Genomic DNA, 22,082 nt, shown 5'->3' on the forward strand with positions numbered 1-22,082 from the left:
ACATAGTTTGTTTTCATAAAATAGCTTACATAATTATTGAAAATATGTTGCCATAGTTTTCATTGTCATAATTTTTATGTTACGGCATGTGAAAAAACATTGTCATTATAGTAACCATTATAATATTTCAGAATAATTATTTTCATGTGTCATTGGTTTGTGTTTCTTTTATGTGGTGGCCTACATGTGTCAGGATTAAAAATCATTTAAAACAACAATCAAGAGTCATATGTAAAATGGATTTTACCAGCTTTTAATGTCACGTTTTCTTAAGGGTAGTACCAAATTACGAAAACTGAAATATTTTTATATAGTGTGTTTGAAGTATTAAGAAAAATAATTCACAAAATGTATTAGTTAATGTGACTCAACTAACCATTGTTGTAATAACAGAAAAATGTTTGTGTAACCAATGACAGTAAAATTTACAGGAAAGATAGCATGCATTTATATAGACATAGTTTGGATAGTCTGTTAATTAACTCTTTATCTATCAAAGGATCTACTAAGGTTTTTATTACTTACTTTTAATTAATTTTTGTGCTAGAAGAATTTCATCAGTACAAATTTTCTAAAGATTAGTTCCAAGTTTATATTTTAAGCATAAACCTATAAATCAATATGAGGATGTAACAGAACACCAGAAAGATAATATAAAGTACAAAATCACACATTGATGTGTACAGTAGGGTTAATTAGAACCTTTCTAGTACATTCAAGTTTTTGAGATCAGCCACGTTATTATGAATGCATTTTTAATAGTATTTAAATGTCCATATAGCTTTCAGTATGTTATATAAATTGTAACTCCAAAGTTATAGTAATCAGACAGTCATTTAACAATAAATATTATACAGAGTTTGAGTACTTTATACGAAAATTATCTTGCAGCCTCAACATATTGTTACAGTCCATGTCCAAAACACGCTGCTACTCCCTGCTCCTTATTCATAATCCATTTAATGTATGAAGATTGTATTTTTCTGTTACCTGTTTGAACAATCTAATCACATAGAAATGCATAAATGTTGTGTCCATGGATTTCACCAGTTTCTTTGTATAAATATGCCTTTTCATTCTCAGGTGCTTGACTTTTGAGAGGTAGATCGGATATATGGTGGAAGCAACTTATGTATCTGTGATAAGTATCACTTTTTCAGATGGAGATTCATTTTGGTTATACAGCATACTGTTGCTTTGGGATATGAGTGCTTTTTGCCACTGATTTCTGTGTTAATGGATTTTCACTTGTTAGAAAGTGTCTTAACTTTCTTACCATGTTTAGGGTATGACTTGGTGCATAATTTATGGATGGTCCTGATACCCAAAGGTGATCTGAATTCCTTTGTTTTCTGATATAGCTAACTTCAAGGAATGTCTTCATTTTGGAAATTCCACATCTTTATATTCTAAGAATATGAGTATTTTGCATCAGATTGGGCTGTTACATGTCTGTCCTGAAATCTGTCGGTGTTTGATGGCATCATACTATTTATAGAATGTGGTTCTGACACATTTTATTCTATCTTGACTTTATGTAGTGCTTACTAATTTGCATATTTAAAATCATTTTAATATAACATACTCATAATGACTTCTTTTTCATTTTAAAAAACAAATACACAAGATACATGCTGTCATAAACAATATATTTGTAAACTGTTGTGACCACCTGTTTCAATTTTTACTCTAGTTATTTACCAGAAGACAAATCATGCCCAGGAGGTGAGGCAGCATGGAGTAATAGTGGAGCTGAGTGTATTGGCCAGTTAAACCCCTGCAATTACTTAAATGGTGGGTTTTACATATACATATACCTTTTAAGTTAGTAGAGAAAGAATCATATTTGAAATGTAGACTTGTACTATATAACTGTGGTAAGATAATGAGGTTTAATATTCATAATAGCATCAGAGGTGTGTTTTATAATAATGAATTAAAAATGTGTATATTTCAGTATCCTGTACTGAAAATGGTCAGTGTCATCACTTGGGCCCAGGTATAGCCAAGTGTGACTGTCTACCAGGACATTTTGGATACAAGTGCCTTAGGCAGGTATGTTAATATAGTGTCTCAACCTAGGAATGAATGAATGAGTCTTTATTTGAATTATAATTAACACTTTTATAAACAAAAGGCCAGGTAATGTTTTAGTAACTAACTGTTGACAGTACCTTAAACAAACCTGGTGATGTGTTTGGCCAGGTTGGCTTAGTTTTTGAAAACCTGACAGTATGTTTCAGCTTTTAGTGGTTCATTTTTGGATGAAAATACTTAATGTGGAAAACAATGCTATCTTGCATTTGTTTTAAGGTAAAAAAATGTAATGACTACTACTTTGAAAATTGAAGCAAAACAAATTTCTGAAAAAAACATTTAGTTTCAGCAAAAATGATTGTAATAAACAGTGTCAAGCTACCAGTATAAAGACGAAATTACCATAATTTTTTTTATATATATATATATAATTGACTTGCTACTGTAGTGACCAAGGTTATTTTGTTTGCAAGCAGTCACAAAAGGCTTCTGAAATCTTGTATGCAGGACTGGCTGGTTATTTTGAATAAGAATTTGCAGCAGAAAACAATTAACTAGCAAGGCTCATTATTTGCATAACCTACAATTACTTTGTTTTCAAAAACCTTGTCTCATTTCACTAAAATCAAACAAACTTTTCACATACTGGAAGAGTTCCCGAATTACTTTTTTCGTGGTAGTTTTATTCCATCACATAATGTGTAAGAATATAAAAGCAGTAACATTAAATTACTTCCAACTAATATTCTGAAGAATTTATGAGGCAAGTATTGATCTGTGCCTTTATAGTAGTCAATATATGTGTATGCTTCAGATTGAAGAAAATTATTCAATTTTGCATAATGTTATTTAAGATTCTTGTTAATGAAACTTTCTCATTTTGTATTCATTTTCATGTTACTTATCACTAATTATAAAAAGGTTTATTCCTTTTGTAGTTCTGTCAAGAACGTTTTTACTTTTTTATTCTTTTTTAGTAATGCTCAATAATATACATTGCCACTGAGCAACAAAACTATTACATGATTGTTCTGAAGCCAACTATAGTCTCTCTGTTGAATTCTTTATTTTTATTTGTTAGAAAGACTTATTTCTGTTCTGAATGTTGTATTAATTTTGGTAATATAATAGCAAAATAGTTTAATTCAGAAGTTTTATGACATTGAGTTGTAGCCAAAAGGAAAATAAAATTTACCATGTAGTGTTTCAGCTAAGCCTTATGTTATGCTTATGTATTAGTCAAGATGCTCAAATTAAAATACAAATATGACTGCTTTTACTAATGTTATACAGTTAGTGTTTAAAAAGTTTTAAGTGGTGAATAAATGTTAATTAATGAAAATTATTTTGGTGTTTTAATTAATTTGGCTTTAAAATGTAAAGAAAAATATTTATTTCTACTAAATATCTTTTATTCTTTGTATTGTTGAAAAAGTTGAAATTTGAGTTTTCTACTTTCTGAATTCAGTTGAAAGGCTCAAGAGTGTTATTTCAGAACCTTTAATCTGAAAGGATAACATGTTTTAGTAATGTTATACAGTTTGTTAATTATTTAACTCAATATAAGTGCTTGCATACTTTTCTTCACAATAACATTTAATTATTTTTCTGCATAATTTTTACTAAAAAATGTGGGGATTAAAGAATTACTTTGAGACTGATGAAATAAATGAAGAGTAGATGCATTTTGGAGGTACAAACAAATTCATTTTCATTAAATTCTGTAATGATTTCCCATCATTTTTGATGGACTTTTATACAAGTTTATATACTTTTTTAAAATTTAAAATACTTTTACATTTTTTATTCTTAAATAAACATCTTGGGTTATTTAAATTTTGCTAATGTTTTAGGAAACAATTTGTAATCTCTCTGGAAGAAATAACATTTTTACAGTTTGTAACATAACTTGTTGAAAAAACTACAACACTGATGCTAAAAATAAAAAAATCTTGAGTCAAGTGTTTAAGTAGTATTGCTACTTTTCATGTAAAAGTTTTGCCATCAATAAATATCAAAACACTGACTGAAAATAACAGTTTATTCATTGTTATGTACATTGAGAACTATTGACAGATGAGACAAAAAGTGGTGATGGACAGTAACTCAAATATAAAAACAAAATTAAAGATTTACTCCCTGTTAACAGTCCTCAAAACTATTCAAAACATAATAAACTTCCAACCTGACCACTTTAAATATTAGTAATAACAACGCCATAACTTCCAAACATTTTCAAGTACACTCAGTTGTAGATGTGATAAAAATATGAAATGAAAAACATTTTAGTCCACAGTATCATCTAGAAATCTACCTTTGTGTGAACTTGGATACAGCCTGTTGTCACAGACAGAAATGTGTAACTTCCTAATGTGTTAAGGTCAAAATATCCATATCTGGCCCCAATGGAAAATTTCAAAGACAACAAACTTTCACTTGCATTCCTACAAGTATTACATACTTTGTGCTGTAAAAAGTGTAACATGTTATACATTGGTCAAATGTGTCACTGCTTAGGGGATTATTCATGTGAATATCTCTCTTACATAAGAAATAACATTACAAAACTCACAGGTAGACACTGATAATCCTTCATATTGCATGTCTGTCTTCTCCATATTTGAACATGCATTTGCTTCATCCAGTACATTGAAAAGAGAATACCTAGTAAAGCATTTGATTTTTAGATTAGGCTACTACAATTTCTCACACTGGTAATTATTTTGCACAACTTTTTCCATCAATGTACACACATTTTTCCTCCTCTATATCCTGTTCACTTTAGTCACCCATCTTTATATTTACTTCTTTTCACAGTCGTTCTTAACTCCTATTAATTTCACACACCTGTTATTGTTGTATTCCTTTTAACAGTATTATTCCATGCACAGAAATTGAATTCATTCTATATGTTGTTGCCTGTATTTATGTTATACTTTTTGCTTTGATTTAGTTTGTTTACTATTATTTGCTATATTTATACAATTTATATACCAAATTATTATTTTTCTTCTTTTAGCTCAATTTGTTCTTAAACTCTTGAGCCACGTGTTACTTGTTCTTTTTCTCTTCCACCCTAACTCTGATTTTAACAGTTTTATTCTCACTAGAAACACGACAAAGAGCTGTTGTCTGAAACATTGTTTTTGTGTCTTGTCAATAAAATTATTTTAAATTAGTTAGTTTTACTATTACTTTATGCTCTATTTTATATTATTTTTTATTCTTTGTAAGCCTTATAATCAATATAAAGGATTAGTCACTGTTAGTAAATCATTTACAACAGGAAGTATTAATAGTTGGCTTTAGAAAATATCAAAGCTACTGACAATATAGTGTTAGTCAAAAGTAATATACTGTATATGGATATTATATCTGATAATCTGAGGAGTTAATAAGATATTCAGATTTAGTTAGATTGCAAAATTATTATTTAGATATATTTTAAAAAGAGAAAAAGACATTGTTCTTGATGCTTTTATTATGCCCAGTTCTCACATGATTGCTTAAAGACTTTCATATTCTAACAAACTGTAATGGATTTTCTTTTTTCCTGTCTTTGAGATGAAATTCTAGTCTTTTATTTTTACATATATTTTCATGTATTCTAATATACCTGAGAATAAAATTAGAGTTTGTCTTCAGTACCAAAAATAAAACAAAAAAAACATTCATTAGAAGTGTACATAAAATTTTCTATGAATTCAGATTTCTACCTTTTTGTGTGTCCTTTTCTAAGGTCAGTGCAAGTTCATAAATAAATAAAACCAAATAGGGGGAGGTTAGTACTTTTTTTTTTAACAAAGTGAAAAAAATCTTGAAGTTTTTCAACTCAAATGTAAGGGATTTCCTATAATATAAGTTGTGTATCAAATATTGTACTTTTCTATCTATAATTTTTATTGGTGACTTTAATAATTATTTAAACCATTCTAGTTGTAATTCTGCTGACAGCTCCAGGTAATATAATCAACTAATATATATTAATTATTTTGAGCTATTCCTGAATAATTTCAGAACAAAATGAAAATTAAACATTGTTTATGTTGTACCAATCTTACTTGTGAAAACATCTCTATAGTAACTTGTATTTCAGTTGAAGTGGACATTCTTATAAAACTTGCTGATCTGTTCAGTTTAATATTTCTTCTGCTATTTTAGCTATTCATGTGTATAATTTTGACTGATATTGCTGTGTAAACTCTGTTTAGATTCATTTCAACAGTGAGAACAATTTCTGTGGTTGTGTAAGGTATGCCATATTCATTCAAAGTAATTCCAAGTATACAGTGTACAGCTGTTGTGTAACAGGAAATGTAGGATAAACTGTGCTACATTTTTAATAATTTTTTCCTTTTGGAAGAAATTATTCAAAGTAAAGTTTATTATAATTATAGAATTTACACCAGTAATTTCTGTACTTGTAATTACTGTGATTCATTAGTAAAGTCTTTTATTTAGTTGAAGATTTCATAATTTTATGCGTTTCATTGCACTGTGCCACTTCAAGAAATAACATAAATTTATGTTTTTGTTGTATACATTTAATATAGATGTTACTGTTCTGTACCCACTCCAGTTGTAACCATAACATAAGGAAATTAACCTTTGTTGTATTAATTATAATTGTAATGATACAAAAGATAGAAAAATTGTCTGGCTTACCCTGGTGGTGGGTGTTCAGCTCATGGATTCATATTCTATTATCAAACATGCATACCCTTTCAGCCATGAGGTGTATAATACTACAGCCTATTCAATTACTTAATAAGTTGCTCAGTAGTTGGGCATGGTTAGTATTATCTAATTGCCTTCCCTCTAGTTTATCACTTGTAAATCAGGGATAGTTAGGACAGATAGCTCTTTGGTAGCTTTAGGCAAAATTCAACAAATAAACTATTTTAACAGTTAGATGCATCATATGAAACTTGTTAACTTAAAGGAACATTTTTTTTCACTTCTTTAAGGGATATAAATTTGGACTTATCAAGCATCCAACTGTATAAATTTAAGGTTAATATTTTCACTTTTTCCAAATAAAATTGTTTTACCTTTTAATTCTGCCAATAAACAAATAGCACACAGTGAATGTGGCTTAAAATAATGTATTAAAGTCAATTGTATCCACCAATAGATAGTATGAGGCAATAAGAAAAATTCAGAAGTTTTTTGTAACATGATGCAATATAAAATAATGATCATCAGTTCATAACTGAACTGCACAATGTATGATTTGTAAACAGTTAGTTCATCACAAGTTTCTTTACATATCACTTGTAAGAATAACTAGATTTAAAATTTGTTCTATATAAACTATTTAAATCATAACACTTCCATTAAAGTGTTCCAAAAACTCTTGATGATGTGAGAAACCCACTTGAAATAAAAATGTATCTCAGAACAGGTGCTATGGGTATTAACACTTTTATTAATAAATAGAGAACAACATTTTGACCTTCCTAGGTCATCTTCAGGTTAATCTGTCCCAAAACAATGTCTTGTATATTTAACATGAAAGAAGATACAAAAGTCATACAGCATTGATGCTATAATACAAAACCACCAACCACAAAATGCTAAACATTCTTTATAAATGTCAAAATTGCAGTAATTTACTGAAAGGAAGGGTAAAATGCATATACTGAAGTAACTTACTTTTATTGGCAAACTAAAGTACTGTTGCTAAATTCTAGGAAGATAAAGTTAGAACTAGAGTATCTGAAGTTTTGTAGCTTAGTGTAAAAATCACTATAAGGAACAAAACCAATACTTGGGAAAGAAAAATCAGTTCTTAAATGTTGTTTTATCTACACTTAAGACAATGTAACAGATATTTGATTAATACAACCTGGTGTTGACAAGTGTATTAAACCTTTTGTAAACTGTTCCCATATGAATATATATATATATATATTCACTTAATTGCATGTAATATCTTCCTGTGGCATGCAACCTAAAAGTTATGATGTAAATAAAACTATGTATTCTTTTATCTTATTTCAAATATATAGAATGCATACACAAGTGTTTGTTGTTGTAACAAACGTAAAGTACTTAATTTTGCACCAAAATAGAGAACATAAGCAATTTTGAAAATTACCCTTAGTTTGAGATAGTTTTGTTTCTTAAAAAATTTATATTCAGGTTATCATACACGAGCTTTGATAGAGAGAGTGTTATGTAGTTTTGTTTCATGATAGTATTTAAAAACTGGAATGTATTTCAAAAGGAGAAAATATGATATTTCTTTGTTCTAGGGTACCTTTCCAATATTTACATACTGCCTGGCTATCTGTATTCCATCTGTACTGCTCTCTGCATTCTTCTGGTTTACTCAGAGAAGGCACGTTAAAAAAGACTGAAGAGTGTTATGGTTTGAAAGAGCAGTAATTATTAAATAACATGAAATGTATAGTAATTTCTGAATTTCATGTAAAATTTGAGTTTTCAATTAATTTAGCAGTTTCAAAATTTTACTGATATAGATTCTCAATTAAATTTAACAAAAACACTCAGCCACCATTGATTTATTACATGTATTTGTCACTAGCATACCATAACAATTTAACAGTACTTTTCCTTGTAATATGTTTTGATTAACTAAAAGTTTAAAATCCAAGTTTAATGCAATGATGTATTTTAATCAATCTATCATTTTGAGTTACTTTAAATTTTGGAGACTGTTAAAGCATTAGTGATAAAAAAAAAAAAAATGTTCTGAAGTTTATGTATCATTGTATCACCAATATACATATAATTTACCACCCACCTAATCTGAAGTGCTCTTTGTCAAGTTGTTTTTAGCATGACAGGATACAATATAAAAGTTTGGGTATAATGTGATACACAAACCCATTTCTCAAAAGAGTAAAGTTACATAAATAGTATTAGATGAATCTGATATTTTAATCTTTAAACATGTGAAAGTTATAAACCTTTTATATTTCACACCTTTTTAATTCTGTTGCTAAACATGTAAAAATATGTACATATAGTATTGTAATGTTTATTAATATATTTTAATATGTATATGCACATTAGTTAAAAAGTATTGTAAAAATGTTTGGGTACAATATTCCATTAAAACTAACTATAAATGCACTTTCTATTCTTAGATTTTGAAATTCTAGAGGCCTGCGGTTTGTCCAAGTTTGGGTATAATGGTCTAATCTGGATTACATAATTATGCTTCAAAGTTAGAGGTTATAGAAAGTGAATAGTAATTATTCAGTTACCATTACAACTACAAACTTGCAACAGAACTTTAGTCTTATAACATTTGGGGAATGTTTTTGAAGTCTTGTCACCACATGTATAAATTACATTTGTTTTTTTAAGTTTGAGCTATTTGATTTCATTTTATGCTTACAAGCTGATAAACAAAGGTTGTTTTATAGTTTCAGTTAGTAGAGGTTAGCACTTATCCAGAAGTTGTAACAAGAGGAATATTTGTTTAAGTGAAGGCTGTATGGTAGATCAGTTAATTATAATTTATACATTAAATAGTTTTTGTAAGTATGAAAAAGTGAAAGCGATTTCCTGTTATAAAGAGCTCCTCTTAACGCAAAAGAACACTCCAAGCTGTTTCACAAGCAGTTTGCTTTGCAAACCATATAAGGGGTAATTGTTCTGACATTTGATATCTGCAACCAACATATGGGGGCATCTCCAAATTTAGCATTTGGGATATTAAATGTTATTTCAAGCTTTTACTTCAAGAAGAATTATGCATAACAGCCTTATTAAACTGTTTATCAATGACTAACACTAAATAAATCATTACAGTAGACAACTGGATTAAAAGTATTTTTATGTATATGGCATGAATAAACAATATCTTAAATTCACTTACAGATCTCTCTCCAAAACAAAAAAAAAACAACAAAAAAACAAATAAAATTATAACAAACCAAGTTACTCAGACATTAACAGATTAAAACTAATTTTGTGCTTTTGCCCTAGCAACTTTTGGAACTTGTTTTTAACCAACAAAGTATATCCATCAAGGTGTAACAAAAAGTATTCATTATTGCAATAAACTGTTCTGAAGACAAGTATTTTACAAGTTTTCACATCTAAAGCTTTAAACCTCTTATAAAACAAACAGCCTCTTTAATCTTCAACTGTCCCAAACTAATTAGAGTTCATACAAAGAAGTTCTGTTTTTCTAATACAAGCAAATTCCTTAAAAGGATTTAACTTCTACAGAAATTGAGCCATATTTCAAAGATAGATTTGGTAATAAAAAAAAAAAAAATCCCTTCAAATCAAGTGAAAAGGAATTGCCAAGTATCTAACATCTGTAATATCTAAGTACATTAAATACTACAGTTTAAACTGTTTGAGATAAAATAACTTCCAAAGAACTTTATGAAGAACATCAAATCATCCAAATGGAATATTCAGTACATTACTCAATAATAAAAGCCACAATCTGTTTCCACTTCTGCATAAATGGGAATACTCAAATATACATATAAAAATATTATGGACTTCATCAAGATTTATCAAATCAATTTTGTGTAGATTAAAATAATACATTGGTAGTGTACTGAAAAATAAAACCCTTTTTGTTACTCTCAGAATTTTCACTGCTGTTAAAAAAAACCTAAGAAGGTCATGCTTAGGTTCATTTGTTTAAACTTTTTTGCAGGAAAAAATTAAAATAATGACATTTATAATATAAAAAAATCAAATTATAATTATATAAGTCTTGCCTTACAATCCCTTGCAGTAATTTTTGTTTATACTTAGTTCTAAAGGGCAACTAGTGCTGAACAGCAGTAGAAGTTTTAAGTACATCAGGTGTTACAACAGAGTTTATTAAACCATCTATGTAATATAAAAACAAAATATTCACATCTGCATTTGGATATGCATTCTTTTATTTTTTGTAGAAGTTTTCCCTTACATTTACCTGATAGAAAACTAACTATATCATTTAAGTGCTCAAAATTTAACGTGCAGGATAATCAGCAATAGCAAAGCCTATGCTAAATGTACGTGATACACAAAAATAACGAAACTAATGGTGTATTAGAATTAAAAGTAAATCCTAATATGTACACACACACACACACACATTCTAAATAAGTGATAAAAATGATTTGTATATCTACTTAAAAAATGTGCAAAGATGCAAAAATTCATTCTGTTGGATAGAAAAACTAAAATATGTACACAATATTAACAAAAATTATAAAATACCTGCACCTACATCAGAACATTAGGGCAGTGCTTACAATATAATGTATTTGTAATATGAACTATTAACTAAAAGTTATTGGTGAATAATTAGCAGCTTAGGTAATATTTAATAATTTAAGTGAATAACAGCATGAATAGCAGAATTTATTATATAGTTACCATTTTTTTTTGAAAATTACTGTTGATCTTAGCTGGTATACTGATCAAAGGCAGGAGATTTAAAAATAGAGTGGAACATTGCTATAACATGAATCAATACAAAGCTAGTGTTGGTATAATGCAGATCCTTCATGAACTCCAAAATTCCTGACCTGGCAAAAGGTTAATTACTCACGAGAAAAGAGCATTTAATACAGACTTTTGAGTAACCCCTCAATTATGCTAATTTAGTAGCTGACCAATGAAATTTGATTACCATAATTTACCACCATTTAACTCCTATAAATGATGCACTTGAACAAATGCAAAACATCTGTGTGTATATATATATATATACAATGTTAACAAAGCTATCATTATATCTGTTACTAACATCAGTTTCAAGAAGAGAAAAGTATATCTAATTACCATAAAGCTCATCATCATAGACAAGATAAAGTGAGGGGCTATTCAGGCATTAATCTCAAAAATGTTATCTCCAAGTCAATTTAAACATGGCTGTTTAAAAGATGACGACAAACTTCTGAAAGGATGCACAGATATAGATGAAGCTGGGCAACAAAGAAAGAAAGTCATTATCCAACAACATGCAACTGAACATGGCAGTCTTCACAGAGTTCTCTCAGAAGTGAACTATATATATATACATGGCAGGCCTTCAGACCATTTAAGAAGTTTTCACAGTGTCTTGATAACAATAACAAGTTTGAAGTCAGCTGAAGCATTTTAAAAACTGCCATAGTATAAACCAAGTGACCATTCAGACATCATAGGTCCATGAACACCATTGCTGCTGGAACTTACCTCCAGGAAATGAAGAAAATAATTAAAGGTGATGGCAACTCCAAAGAAGTGGTTTATAAATGATGAAACATTGGGGATTAAGAAACTGATACTTCCACTACATCAACATCAATAAGTTGCCCTGCCTCTGTGTCAGCAGTGAAAGTGGATGACTAACATTTAAAAACCGATTTCCTAGAGAACTTGTCCCTCTTTCTTGTGACATACCAAACATAAAAGGAAATCAACCTATTACTCAACAACAGCCCCACCCATCCATCACCCTACAATCTCAACCAAATGTATGCATCTTTCAAAGAATGCAAGAAGTTAAATATTTGATGTATTCTTCAATCATGTTCTTAATCAGATTTCTTCAATAATTTGGATGTCTGAGAACCTAAAGTAAAAAAAAAACTTCACAAAGAAGACATCTGCAATTAGGCATGTAAATCCCCAATATCACTAGCATTTTAAAGAACAACATTAAACACAATTGTCATTGTTGATACAAGTAACAACAACAAAATGATGGCTTTATGGAGGGAGAAGTTAACAAAAGAAAGCAATCAATTCTGAGATTCAATGACAGCAAGTACAATGAAATAAACAATGTAAGAAAAGTCACAAGAAATAACAGGAATGGAATACAACACTGTTTGGTTGAAGATACAATTGAAAGAACACATACGAAATAATAGCTAGTACCACAGATACAAATGAAAATTAATGATGATGATATTCATAATAAAATTTATAATGATGATGAAAAGGAAGACTTAGCCATTGCCATTCATGAAATCCATCACAGCATTAAAGTGACACTGAAACAGGCTAAATCTTATGAACATTTGACACCCACAATGATTATTTAGCTTTGAAACATTTTACATATGGCCAAAGTCAAATTACACCAACTTACTGTCTTTTTAATGCACTCATTAATACAATTCTCAACTTGTGGTAATTCATATTAAATCTCAAGATTATCTGTGATATTAAGTAGTAATTTTTAACCAAAAGTATTTATATTTATTCTTGATGTCATTGATTTGATTCTTCATTGTTGGGGATGCCATCATTTTCATGTCACTTATTTGTAACAATACTTGACAAAATTTTGTGTACATTTACAAACATTTTATATTATTTTTACATTTCATTTGCTTAATAAAATTTATTTATTGGGTTGAGGAATAATTCATGAGCGTTTTTTCAAGTTAAACAAATATATTCATAAATGAAACACTTTCGCAAAATATTTCATGTCATTTGGTAGATAATTTTTTTGCTCTAATAGATGGTGTGTTTGATTTTCATATGTCTTTAATTTTTGCTTTCATTTTCAGCTCATTAAATGGACTGTCAAGTGGACAAAATCGAGCATTTTCGACACCATCTGCTTTTCGCATTTAATTTCTTGCAATTTCGGTTAAAACAATGCATACTATATACCTAGGTATTATATGAAATAAAGTATCATAATAAATGTTTTGGGTGTAATGTGTTCATGCATTGAAGTATTGTATAGTCTTGCATGTAATGCTTGAATGAAATTATTTAAAAACGCTCACGAATTATTCCTCAACCTAATATTTATTTTCCTAAAATTTCTGTTTAAATCAGAATAAGCTGTCTTGTTCTGTGTGTCATTTATTCACAGTATTCTGGCAAGTGGAGTTTGAATGGGATGTGAAAGAACATGTCATAGCCTCACCTTGTGGCAGTTTGACATCATTATAATGTACCTCACCAATAATGTGTTCTTGAGATATCGATCCTTACTACAATGCTATAACAAAGCTCCACTATAAATATTGGACAATTAGAAAATTTCCTAAACTTTATATAATAATTTTTTATTACACATTATTTCTATGACTTTTTACAACAATTATTCTTTATTGCCTGTTATTTATATCACCTCTTCACATTTAGAACTCCCAGATTCTACCTCCCACAAAAAAAAACAAACTAGTTATAATTGTGAACTGTTTCAAACAAAAAAGTTCAAGAAACTGTTTATAAAATTCTAGTTTAATACCTTTACAGTAGATTTAATGAACCAAATCTTAGAGATATCTTGTAACTTGATATGCTTAAAACAAACTATGAAATTATCTTAACATACAAATATTGGATTGTTAAAGATACTGTTGTGTATCTGACATGAAATAAAGTGTTAGCCTTAATAGCATAGTTATCCACCAGTGATAAGAATGTTCACTTACATATTAGAATAAATTTACAATATTGAGATCAATATTTTATTTTGCATACTATCTCATATATACATGTTCCTTATGCCATTTTCTTAGAAAATACTTTACAAATACTGTAGTATTGATAAGAACATCCCAGGGTTCCCACATCTGGAAAACCTGAACATTTTCCAAATTAATTTCCAGTCATAGAAAAAGAAGAAAAGATAAATGTCCTTGAAATTTAACTTATTGAAATCTTTTGCTTGTTTTAATAACAAATCACTTCCATTAACAATTACACTACAATGATAAAATTAAAAACAAAACTGAAAATATATAAGAATGGAATATGCATAAAGGTTGATGTAAAACTATAAGGTGGCATGAAAAATTGATAAAATGTTCTGTAAACGTCCTTTCAATTAAGGATGGGAAACCCTGATATCCATATTTAATTACTACATCTTATAGCATAAAGTTCCAATATGGAACAAATCCAGAACATTGAATTTCAAGATTACACATGTAAAATTGAACATTTAATCTATCTACAGTTTGAAAGCAAACCAGAAAAGTTTAAACAGTAGCATATTATATCAAAACTGGGAATTTGTTCATACTCTCAATGTTGTAAGAAAATAATATAAATGACAACAGCTATACCAGACTAAAAACAATTTCATCCAAATTTCAGAAAATGTCAGTACATTTAAATTGTGAAACATAATTTAGGTATAATGTTACAGAAGTGGCATCCTAAGTTATGTAAACAAATGATATATTAGAAGCAGCTGTGTTGTAAATAGTAACCTTTCATTTGCATTGCCTACAGTAAGTTCTACTATTTTAGATATGTGGAAAAGATACACATTTAATAGATAAATTATTGAAAGAATGTATTTGTATATTTTAAAAGCATTTATAATAGACCTAATAGTAGCTGTGTCAATTTAGTTTAAAGTAAAACAAGTTAAAAACCACTATTCTATAATTCCTATTAGGAAAATCAAAGTTCAAAACTGACTCAGCTTAATGGACACTACGTATAGATGATTAACATTCCATATTTTCAATTTGTTTATCACTCTCTAAAATATATTACCAACAATGTCAGCAACATTATGAATTACAGAATTTTTTTTTTACTATACATCTAAGAACAGAAAAAAACTTGAATCAGTTCAGAAGCACTGCATATCTACAAGTATATCAAATACGTAATTTTTGTATAAAACACTGGATAAATATTCAAGATTACCTCCGATATCTGAATAAGTAATATTCCATGAACATGAATTTATCAGAATATGTAAAACAAGACAATTGACAATACAACACTTAAAAATATTTTACAAAATACATTTGTACTGCAATCCTGTTATGAAATAGCTGTTCCATTTTTACATATTATCACATAGTAAAATGATCAAGCACTGTTGCATGTTACCATCTTTTAACTCTAACCACAATATGAAACTTAAAAGGATTTTATTTAAACCTAAGCTTAGCTACCAAAAATAAAGAAATTAACCAACTTTTTACAGACCTTGTACTGCATGTTTTTACTTTAAGATTTAAACACTTATCCTTGCTTACCTAAGGACAATTATATTACAGTATTTCATAAATTTCAAGGGATTTTAGGCTTAGAAAATTAAACTTAAAAGCTTTAAAAAAAAAAAAACAGTTACGTAAAAACTGAAGATACAACTCAATGTTTACAAGTCTCATAGATCTGAACTAATAAGTAACTTTTAGTCCTATACATTTCACAAATGTTGTAGAGAATCTTTTCACTCAAATTGTTTAAGTATATTCAAAACTTCAGCAAAAAAGATATACGTTTAAACATTACAAAAAATAAAAATTGAGTTGTGAAAAAGTAATTTCAAGTCTAATAGTAAGTTTGGTGAATAAACTTATTTAATGATTTAACTATGAATATTGAAATGTTTAGGTAATCCATTCTTTCACTGAAAGAATTACAAATTGTTTTAACTGACAATGTGTAAATATGCATGTTTATAAACTCTTAAGCATCTTGGTTTATTGCTTAAAAACTGCACAGTCAAATTACTAGTACCCAGCTACTTCTGTATATGAACTAGACAAAAAATAATTTCCAAATTAATGATTAAAAGATAAGTATGAAACATTAATGTCTACTATTCTTCTGGCCATGCAAAACTTCTTCCTACTGTCTGATAAAATTCTCTGTTGTATGGAGCATAAAAACGCCTAAGCTTAGAGATAAGAACAGGTAGGATCACAGGGTGCTTTCGGCCTTTACTGTCATTTAAGCATTTGTTCAGAGTTTCATTTCGGACACAAAAAAATCCTTTTGTTTTGTTGTAGTAGAAATTTTCCCTTTTAACATAATGTTTGAGGCCTAAAAAATCTTCAATTTGCTTTAACTCTATGAATGGATCACGTATGAGTTGGTCTCCACTTACAACAAAGATCTGACGATCATTAAAAACTTTTAGCCACTTTCTCACATAAATGGAATACATACCGATTTTTACAGCCTTATAGTTTGTATTGACTTTACCACCTGACTTAAAGACTAGTTTTTCAAAGGGTGGAAGGGGTTTCCCTTTTTTAGCCTTGTTAGCTGAAAGTTGAGAATAATCTGAAATCAAACGAGTCACTGGATCCCTGACAATAAGAAGTAACTTAATAGAGCTATTCATCTCATGAATGCGTTCAGGTACTTTATCAGTGATGAAATATGCTGGACTTTTTTCTATAGTGATTTGTCCAGGAAGAGAGAAAGGCATCTTTCTACGATACCATTCCAGACCTAGAGAGTGTCTAGCATCATTATCAAAGAAATGCTCTTCTTCTGAAGACTTCTGAATCATGGGATGAACATTAAGAAATTCTAGAAGAGCTCGAGTGCCTCCTTTGCGCACACCAATAATAATTACCTGTGGTAACCGACGTTTAGCTTGAAGAAAATTAACTCCTTCCCTCAGAATATGTAAATGAATAATTTCTTCATTGTGATAAGTATCCAGACAAAGATCTGGATCCTTTAAGTTCTCCAAGTGTATGAAGTGAGCTACCACACAAAGGAATAAGATGAAAAGAAACACCAAAACTGCAAAATAACGACTTTTTGCATGCGTCTCAGTCCTGCCTGATGCTGTATGCTTAGAAGTTTGGTGGGTTTCACTTAGAGGCATCAATACATGTCTGGGAAAAGTTGAAAAGCCTGTATCCCTCTTAAATGGCATACTGAATTCAACTCATCTAGTAAAATACAACCAATTTATTCAACAAATAAAACATCAATATCTCTTATAGTTCTTAAGATTATAATATATAATAAAAGCCCCAGAAGTAACTCATCCTTCAGAAAAAAACAGTTTTGTTATCGTTACTTTGTGACAAACATACAATACACTCCATTTTAATAAGTATTAACTAAACAAACATATTTAGCAAACCAATATTCATCATATCATCTCAGGTGAAAAATGAACGTACAAATTCAAAAGTAAAACCAAATTTTGTTTTTAACAATCTTAATTATAACTTCAGAGTATGGTACAACTTATTCTTTATTACAAAAAAATTAAAGTTACAATTTTCCTAAACTGAAAATGTATTTTTTATATAGATAATTTCTCACTGCTTCTCACATAATAGCTTTTGTTGTTTTATGGTGCCCTCTATATGCATAATATCTTGTTTGTCACTAGCTATCCTACTCCCACCTACCCCATCATTTGAACATGGTACAGTTGTGCTGCAGCATGCAAATATCTATTCTACAACCTTCACCAACAGGAGCGAAACACTCCTGGCAAAACTGGTTCCCTCTATACTGAAGAACGTAATCTTTCCTTTAAGATTAAGCAGGAAGGAGGAAAGTACAAGGGGAAATGAGTAATTATTAGAAATAGATTTTACTTCAGGAAAATTACACCATCCAATATGATCCAATCTTATCTCAACATAAAATGCTACAATGAGCTGGTGGAGAAACCAGTGCAAAACATACCAAGATAAGTACACCCTTTGGAAAGCATCCATAGAAAGCCATCTCTCTTTAGAGGAACACATCCATGTGAAACTTCACATCTTCTGAACCATCTTCATTTCTCCATGTCGCAGGAACTACGAGTTGGTAAATGGTAAAGACTTCCATAGTCTACTTGACAGGTGGGAAGGAATCAACACAATGTAGAACCCTGAAGAATGCAACACTGGAAAAAGTGCAATAGGTGACCACAAAACCCTATTTGTAAAAGCAGACTGGTCTTGATTTATTCAATCAGGATCAGAGGGATAAGCCACTTTTCCAACACTGCTTTAATCAAAGGCATTCCATTAATTGACACTAGGAGGACAGACATAGTTATGGTGCAAAACACCATAAGGAAGAATATTCTGGTAGTTTTATGGAACAAGCAATCTCAAAAGTGGGTACTATAGACTGATGATTATTATAGTTGATGACTACATACAGATAGGGGCAAAATAAGTATTGAGGGATAAATGCATAATGACAAGAAAGCCACATGAAGTAAAAATGTATTCTCAAGAGGGCTGGGTATGGGTATTAAAACTATCTAAAAACAGTACAGAACAACATTAACCTTCTTAGGTCGGATCTGTTAATTATGAGGTTAGTAAATGGTTTGTGGTGTTGGTGTCTTTTCTGTTGACTAACCTCACAATTAACAGATCCAACTGACAATTAAACACAGACAAGATACATCTACAACAAAGGACTCAACTTTGCAATAGCACCAAGGTACATTCCAACCGTAAAAATTGAAACATGTTTAGAAGACCTAGCCAAGAGACTTGTGATACCTTCCACAGAAATCAAAAAACAAACAGAAAGAAGACATCTTCAACAATTTTGACATCCAAACTTCCCATAAAAAATTTAAAATTTATATTTTCCAGAAACACCTAAAAACATCTTAAATGATTTTTTCAAAGAACTTTCTCACAAAACCAACATAATTTCACAAAACAGAAAGCCAAAAAACCATCTTACAAAAAGAAACATTAATTCCATTAAGAAACCTAAAACAAGACAAAAACAAAAATTCTAAAAGTGATAAAGAAAATGCTATGGTCATAATGAACATCCATAAAATAAAGAATATCCTATCAGAAACAAATTTAAACCAATACACACAATCCAACAAAGATACATGAAACGCAACTAGACAAAATACTAGTAAAATTGAAAAAAGCCAACATAATTTCAAAAACACTATTCCTACCTATGCAAGACTGACTCATGCACACCACAAATATATGGTATCCCCAAACCTAATAAACCAGGTTGTCCATTACAACCAAAAATGTCCACATATGAATTGTTTAATTTCAATCTGGGTAAATACATAACATGGGTATTCTCCAAATATGTAACATCAGCCAGCTCATTCAAAGACATTTGATTTCAAGTCTAATCTTAATCAACATTATCAAAGCCTTAATGGCCAATTTCAATGTTATATTGCTCTTTTACAGAAGTCCCAACTGATGAAACCTGCAAGATAGCCTTAGAAATCTATATGCAAAACCCTAACCCATCAACAGAAATTCCAACAACCCTCATAGAATTCACCACAATGAAGACAAACGTCATGTTCAACAACTAAAACAATATATAAGCAACATCCACCACTATACTGTTACAGATATGTAGACGACGTGATTGCGGGATTCAGATCTACAGAACACACACTTAATTTTTTCACACATTAACTTTATACATCCCAACATTAACTTCACATTTAAACAGGAAGAAAGCAATCAAATATTTCTTAATCTCAAAATTACAAGAACCGAAACACAATTCAAAACAGAAATCCACCGAAAAATCACCCATACTGGACTATACATTCCTTGGGACTTAGCACACGAAACAAAATAAAAACTCAACATACTAAGAAACCAAATAAACACAGCCATAAAACTATGCTCACCAGATAAAATTAACGATGAATTAGACAAAATAAAACAATACTTCATCAACATCAATAAGTTTCCTCCACAAACCGTAGAAAACATTATACGCATACACCTAGACAGAAAGCAAAATCAACCAACAAAAGTAAATATATGTCAGGAATAAAAAAATCACGAAACCATATACTGCTGCATACCATATACTCCCGACATCAGCAGACAAATAACCAACATTTGGCAAAAACTAGTAACAAAATATGACATTCCAGTTAATACCAAATTTATTCAAAAACCAGACAAAAAACTAAGGTCTATACTATGTAAAAACTACACTGACAAACACCACACCAACATTATTTATAAAATACAATGTGATAACTGCCACGACTTCTATATTGGAGAAACAAGTAGAAAAATGGAAACCAGATTCAAAGAACATAAAAAGTCACCTTCACACGTTTTCGAACACTGCAAGTCAAATAAACACAACATAACCATAGAAAAAAATCAAATACTAAATAAACAAACAAACAAAATTAAAGAAGCCTTACTTATACAACAACTCAAGCCCAAAATAAACCAATACAAAGGAACACCTTTATACCTATACCTATATTAATAAATATAATAAAACAATAATGCCCTCTATATTCCTACACTCAGTTACACAACCCCTTTCAAACATGTGGTCAGCTATCAGTCAATTACCTCTTTCCTTCTTTGTGAACCTGACGATGACCGAAGAAGGTCGAAATGTTGTTTGCTCCTCTACATAAAAAATTTCCTCAACCCATACCAGCTGTTTTTACATATATAGTAACAACACATAATAACTCGAGTTTAACTGTTGGAAAACAAGCAAAAATCCAGAAATACAATAGTTATAAAAAAAAAATGAATTTGAATAAATCAAAATCAAATGCAAGTGAAAGTTAACATTTTCCTTAACTGAAAACATAATTCCAATAATACTTACTTTTGCTGACAATATAGCTCCTCTTTTACATCATCTATGCATTTATCTCACATCATAGTCTTATACTGATACCCCACATAAACAGCTTTAGCAATATCTAACTTTCAAATTTCTCCACCCTCATCAATGCTTTTTCTATCTTAGTAATGTATATAAGCACCTCACTTAGATAACGTTATAACTTAAGACTTATACCTATTCTTAGTGGAGGCAGGGTGTCAGTGGAGGTAAGTATTATTTGAAATACACTTTCAGTTTAGGAAAATGTTAACTTTTAAAAAAACATACTTAAACAAACCATTAACACAGCTGAAGTACAAATTAAGAAAGTGGAGGGGTCATTGCGGGCATGATCCATACAGAAAGCATCTGCATAGGACAGTGGTGCACCAAGAGGAAAATGGTACACAAGTGGGAGAACAGGTAAGCTATTCACCTGGAACGTAGTTCTTGTACCAAGGACAGAACAGAACATGAATACTTTTGATAGGCCAGCCCCAACCAGATAGTTGAAATTCCAAAACTTGGTATTGCAATTAAGGTGTTTTAATCCTTGTATCTGATGTTGGTGGTTAGGGCTATTGGAGTGCAATGTCATAGCCCCCCCCACACACACCTACACTTTTGATTGGATCCCAACCTGTAGCCATGGAGTGATGCACTTCACACTACAACAAACAAAAAAAATGTAACAGAGGTGGACAAATTTTCTCCCATACCCGAAGAAGTCCAAAAGGTAGCACCCTCAGCTCAGAATGAGAGGATTGTGCAAG

General features: G+C 30.0%; 2 protein-coding genes across 16 annotated transcripts in view; one reads left to right on the forward strand and one right to left on the reverse strand.

The window, feature by feature from the left end:
• Positions 1–9,562, forward strand: part of LOC143230348 (all-trans retinoic acid-induced differentiation factor-like) — a 32,674-nt gene extending 23,112 nt beyond the window's left edge. For 2 of the 4 annotated variants that reach the window (XM_076463779.1, XM_076463777.1), the window contains 3 exons: positions 1,694–1,794; positions 1,958–2,051; positions 8,295–9,562. In XM_076463779.1, coding sequence (XP_076319894.1) covers positions 1,694–1,794; positions 1,958–2,051; positions 8,295–8,427 — 328 coding nt within the window. In that variant the 3' untranslated portion in view covers positions 8,428–9,562. Of the gene's footprint in view, positions 1–1,693; positions 1,795–1,957; positions 2,056–8,294 lie in introns of all 4 variants that reach the window. The other 2 variants (XM_076463780.1, XM_076463778.1) reach the window with 1 other exon arrangement.
• LOC143230346 (heparan sulfate glucosamine 3-O-sulfotransferase 1-like) overlaps positions 4,068–22,082 on the reverse strand; it is a 38,803-nt gene continuing 20,788 nt past the window's right edge. For 11 of the 12 annotated variants that reach the window (XM_076463765.1, XM_076463768.1, XM_076463772.1 and 8 more), the window contains one exon: positions 7,446–17,645. In XM_076463765.1, the coding sequence (XP_076319880.1) occupies positions 16,556–17,629 (1,074 nt within the window). In that variant the 5' untranslated portion in view covers positions 17,630–17,645 and the 3' untranslated portion in view covers positions 7,446–16,555. Of the gene's footprint in view, positions 4,702–7,445; positions 17,646–22,082 lie in introns of those variants that run through there. The other variant, XR_013016397.1, reaches the window with a different exon arrangement.

This window comes from Tachypleus tridentatus, chromosome 10, assembly GCF_004210375.1.
Source record: "Tachypleus tridentatus isolate NWPU-2018 chromosome 10, ASM421037v1, whole genome shotgun sequence".
NCBI lineage: Eukaryota > Metazoa > Arthropoda > Merostomata > Xiphosura > Limulidae > Tachypleus > Tachypleus tridentatus.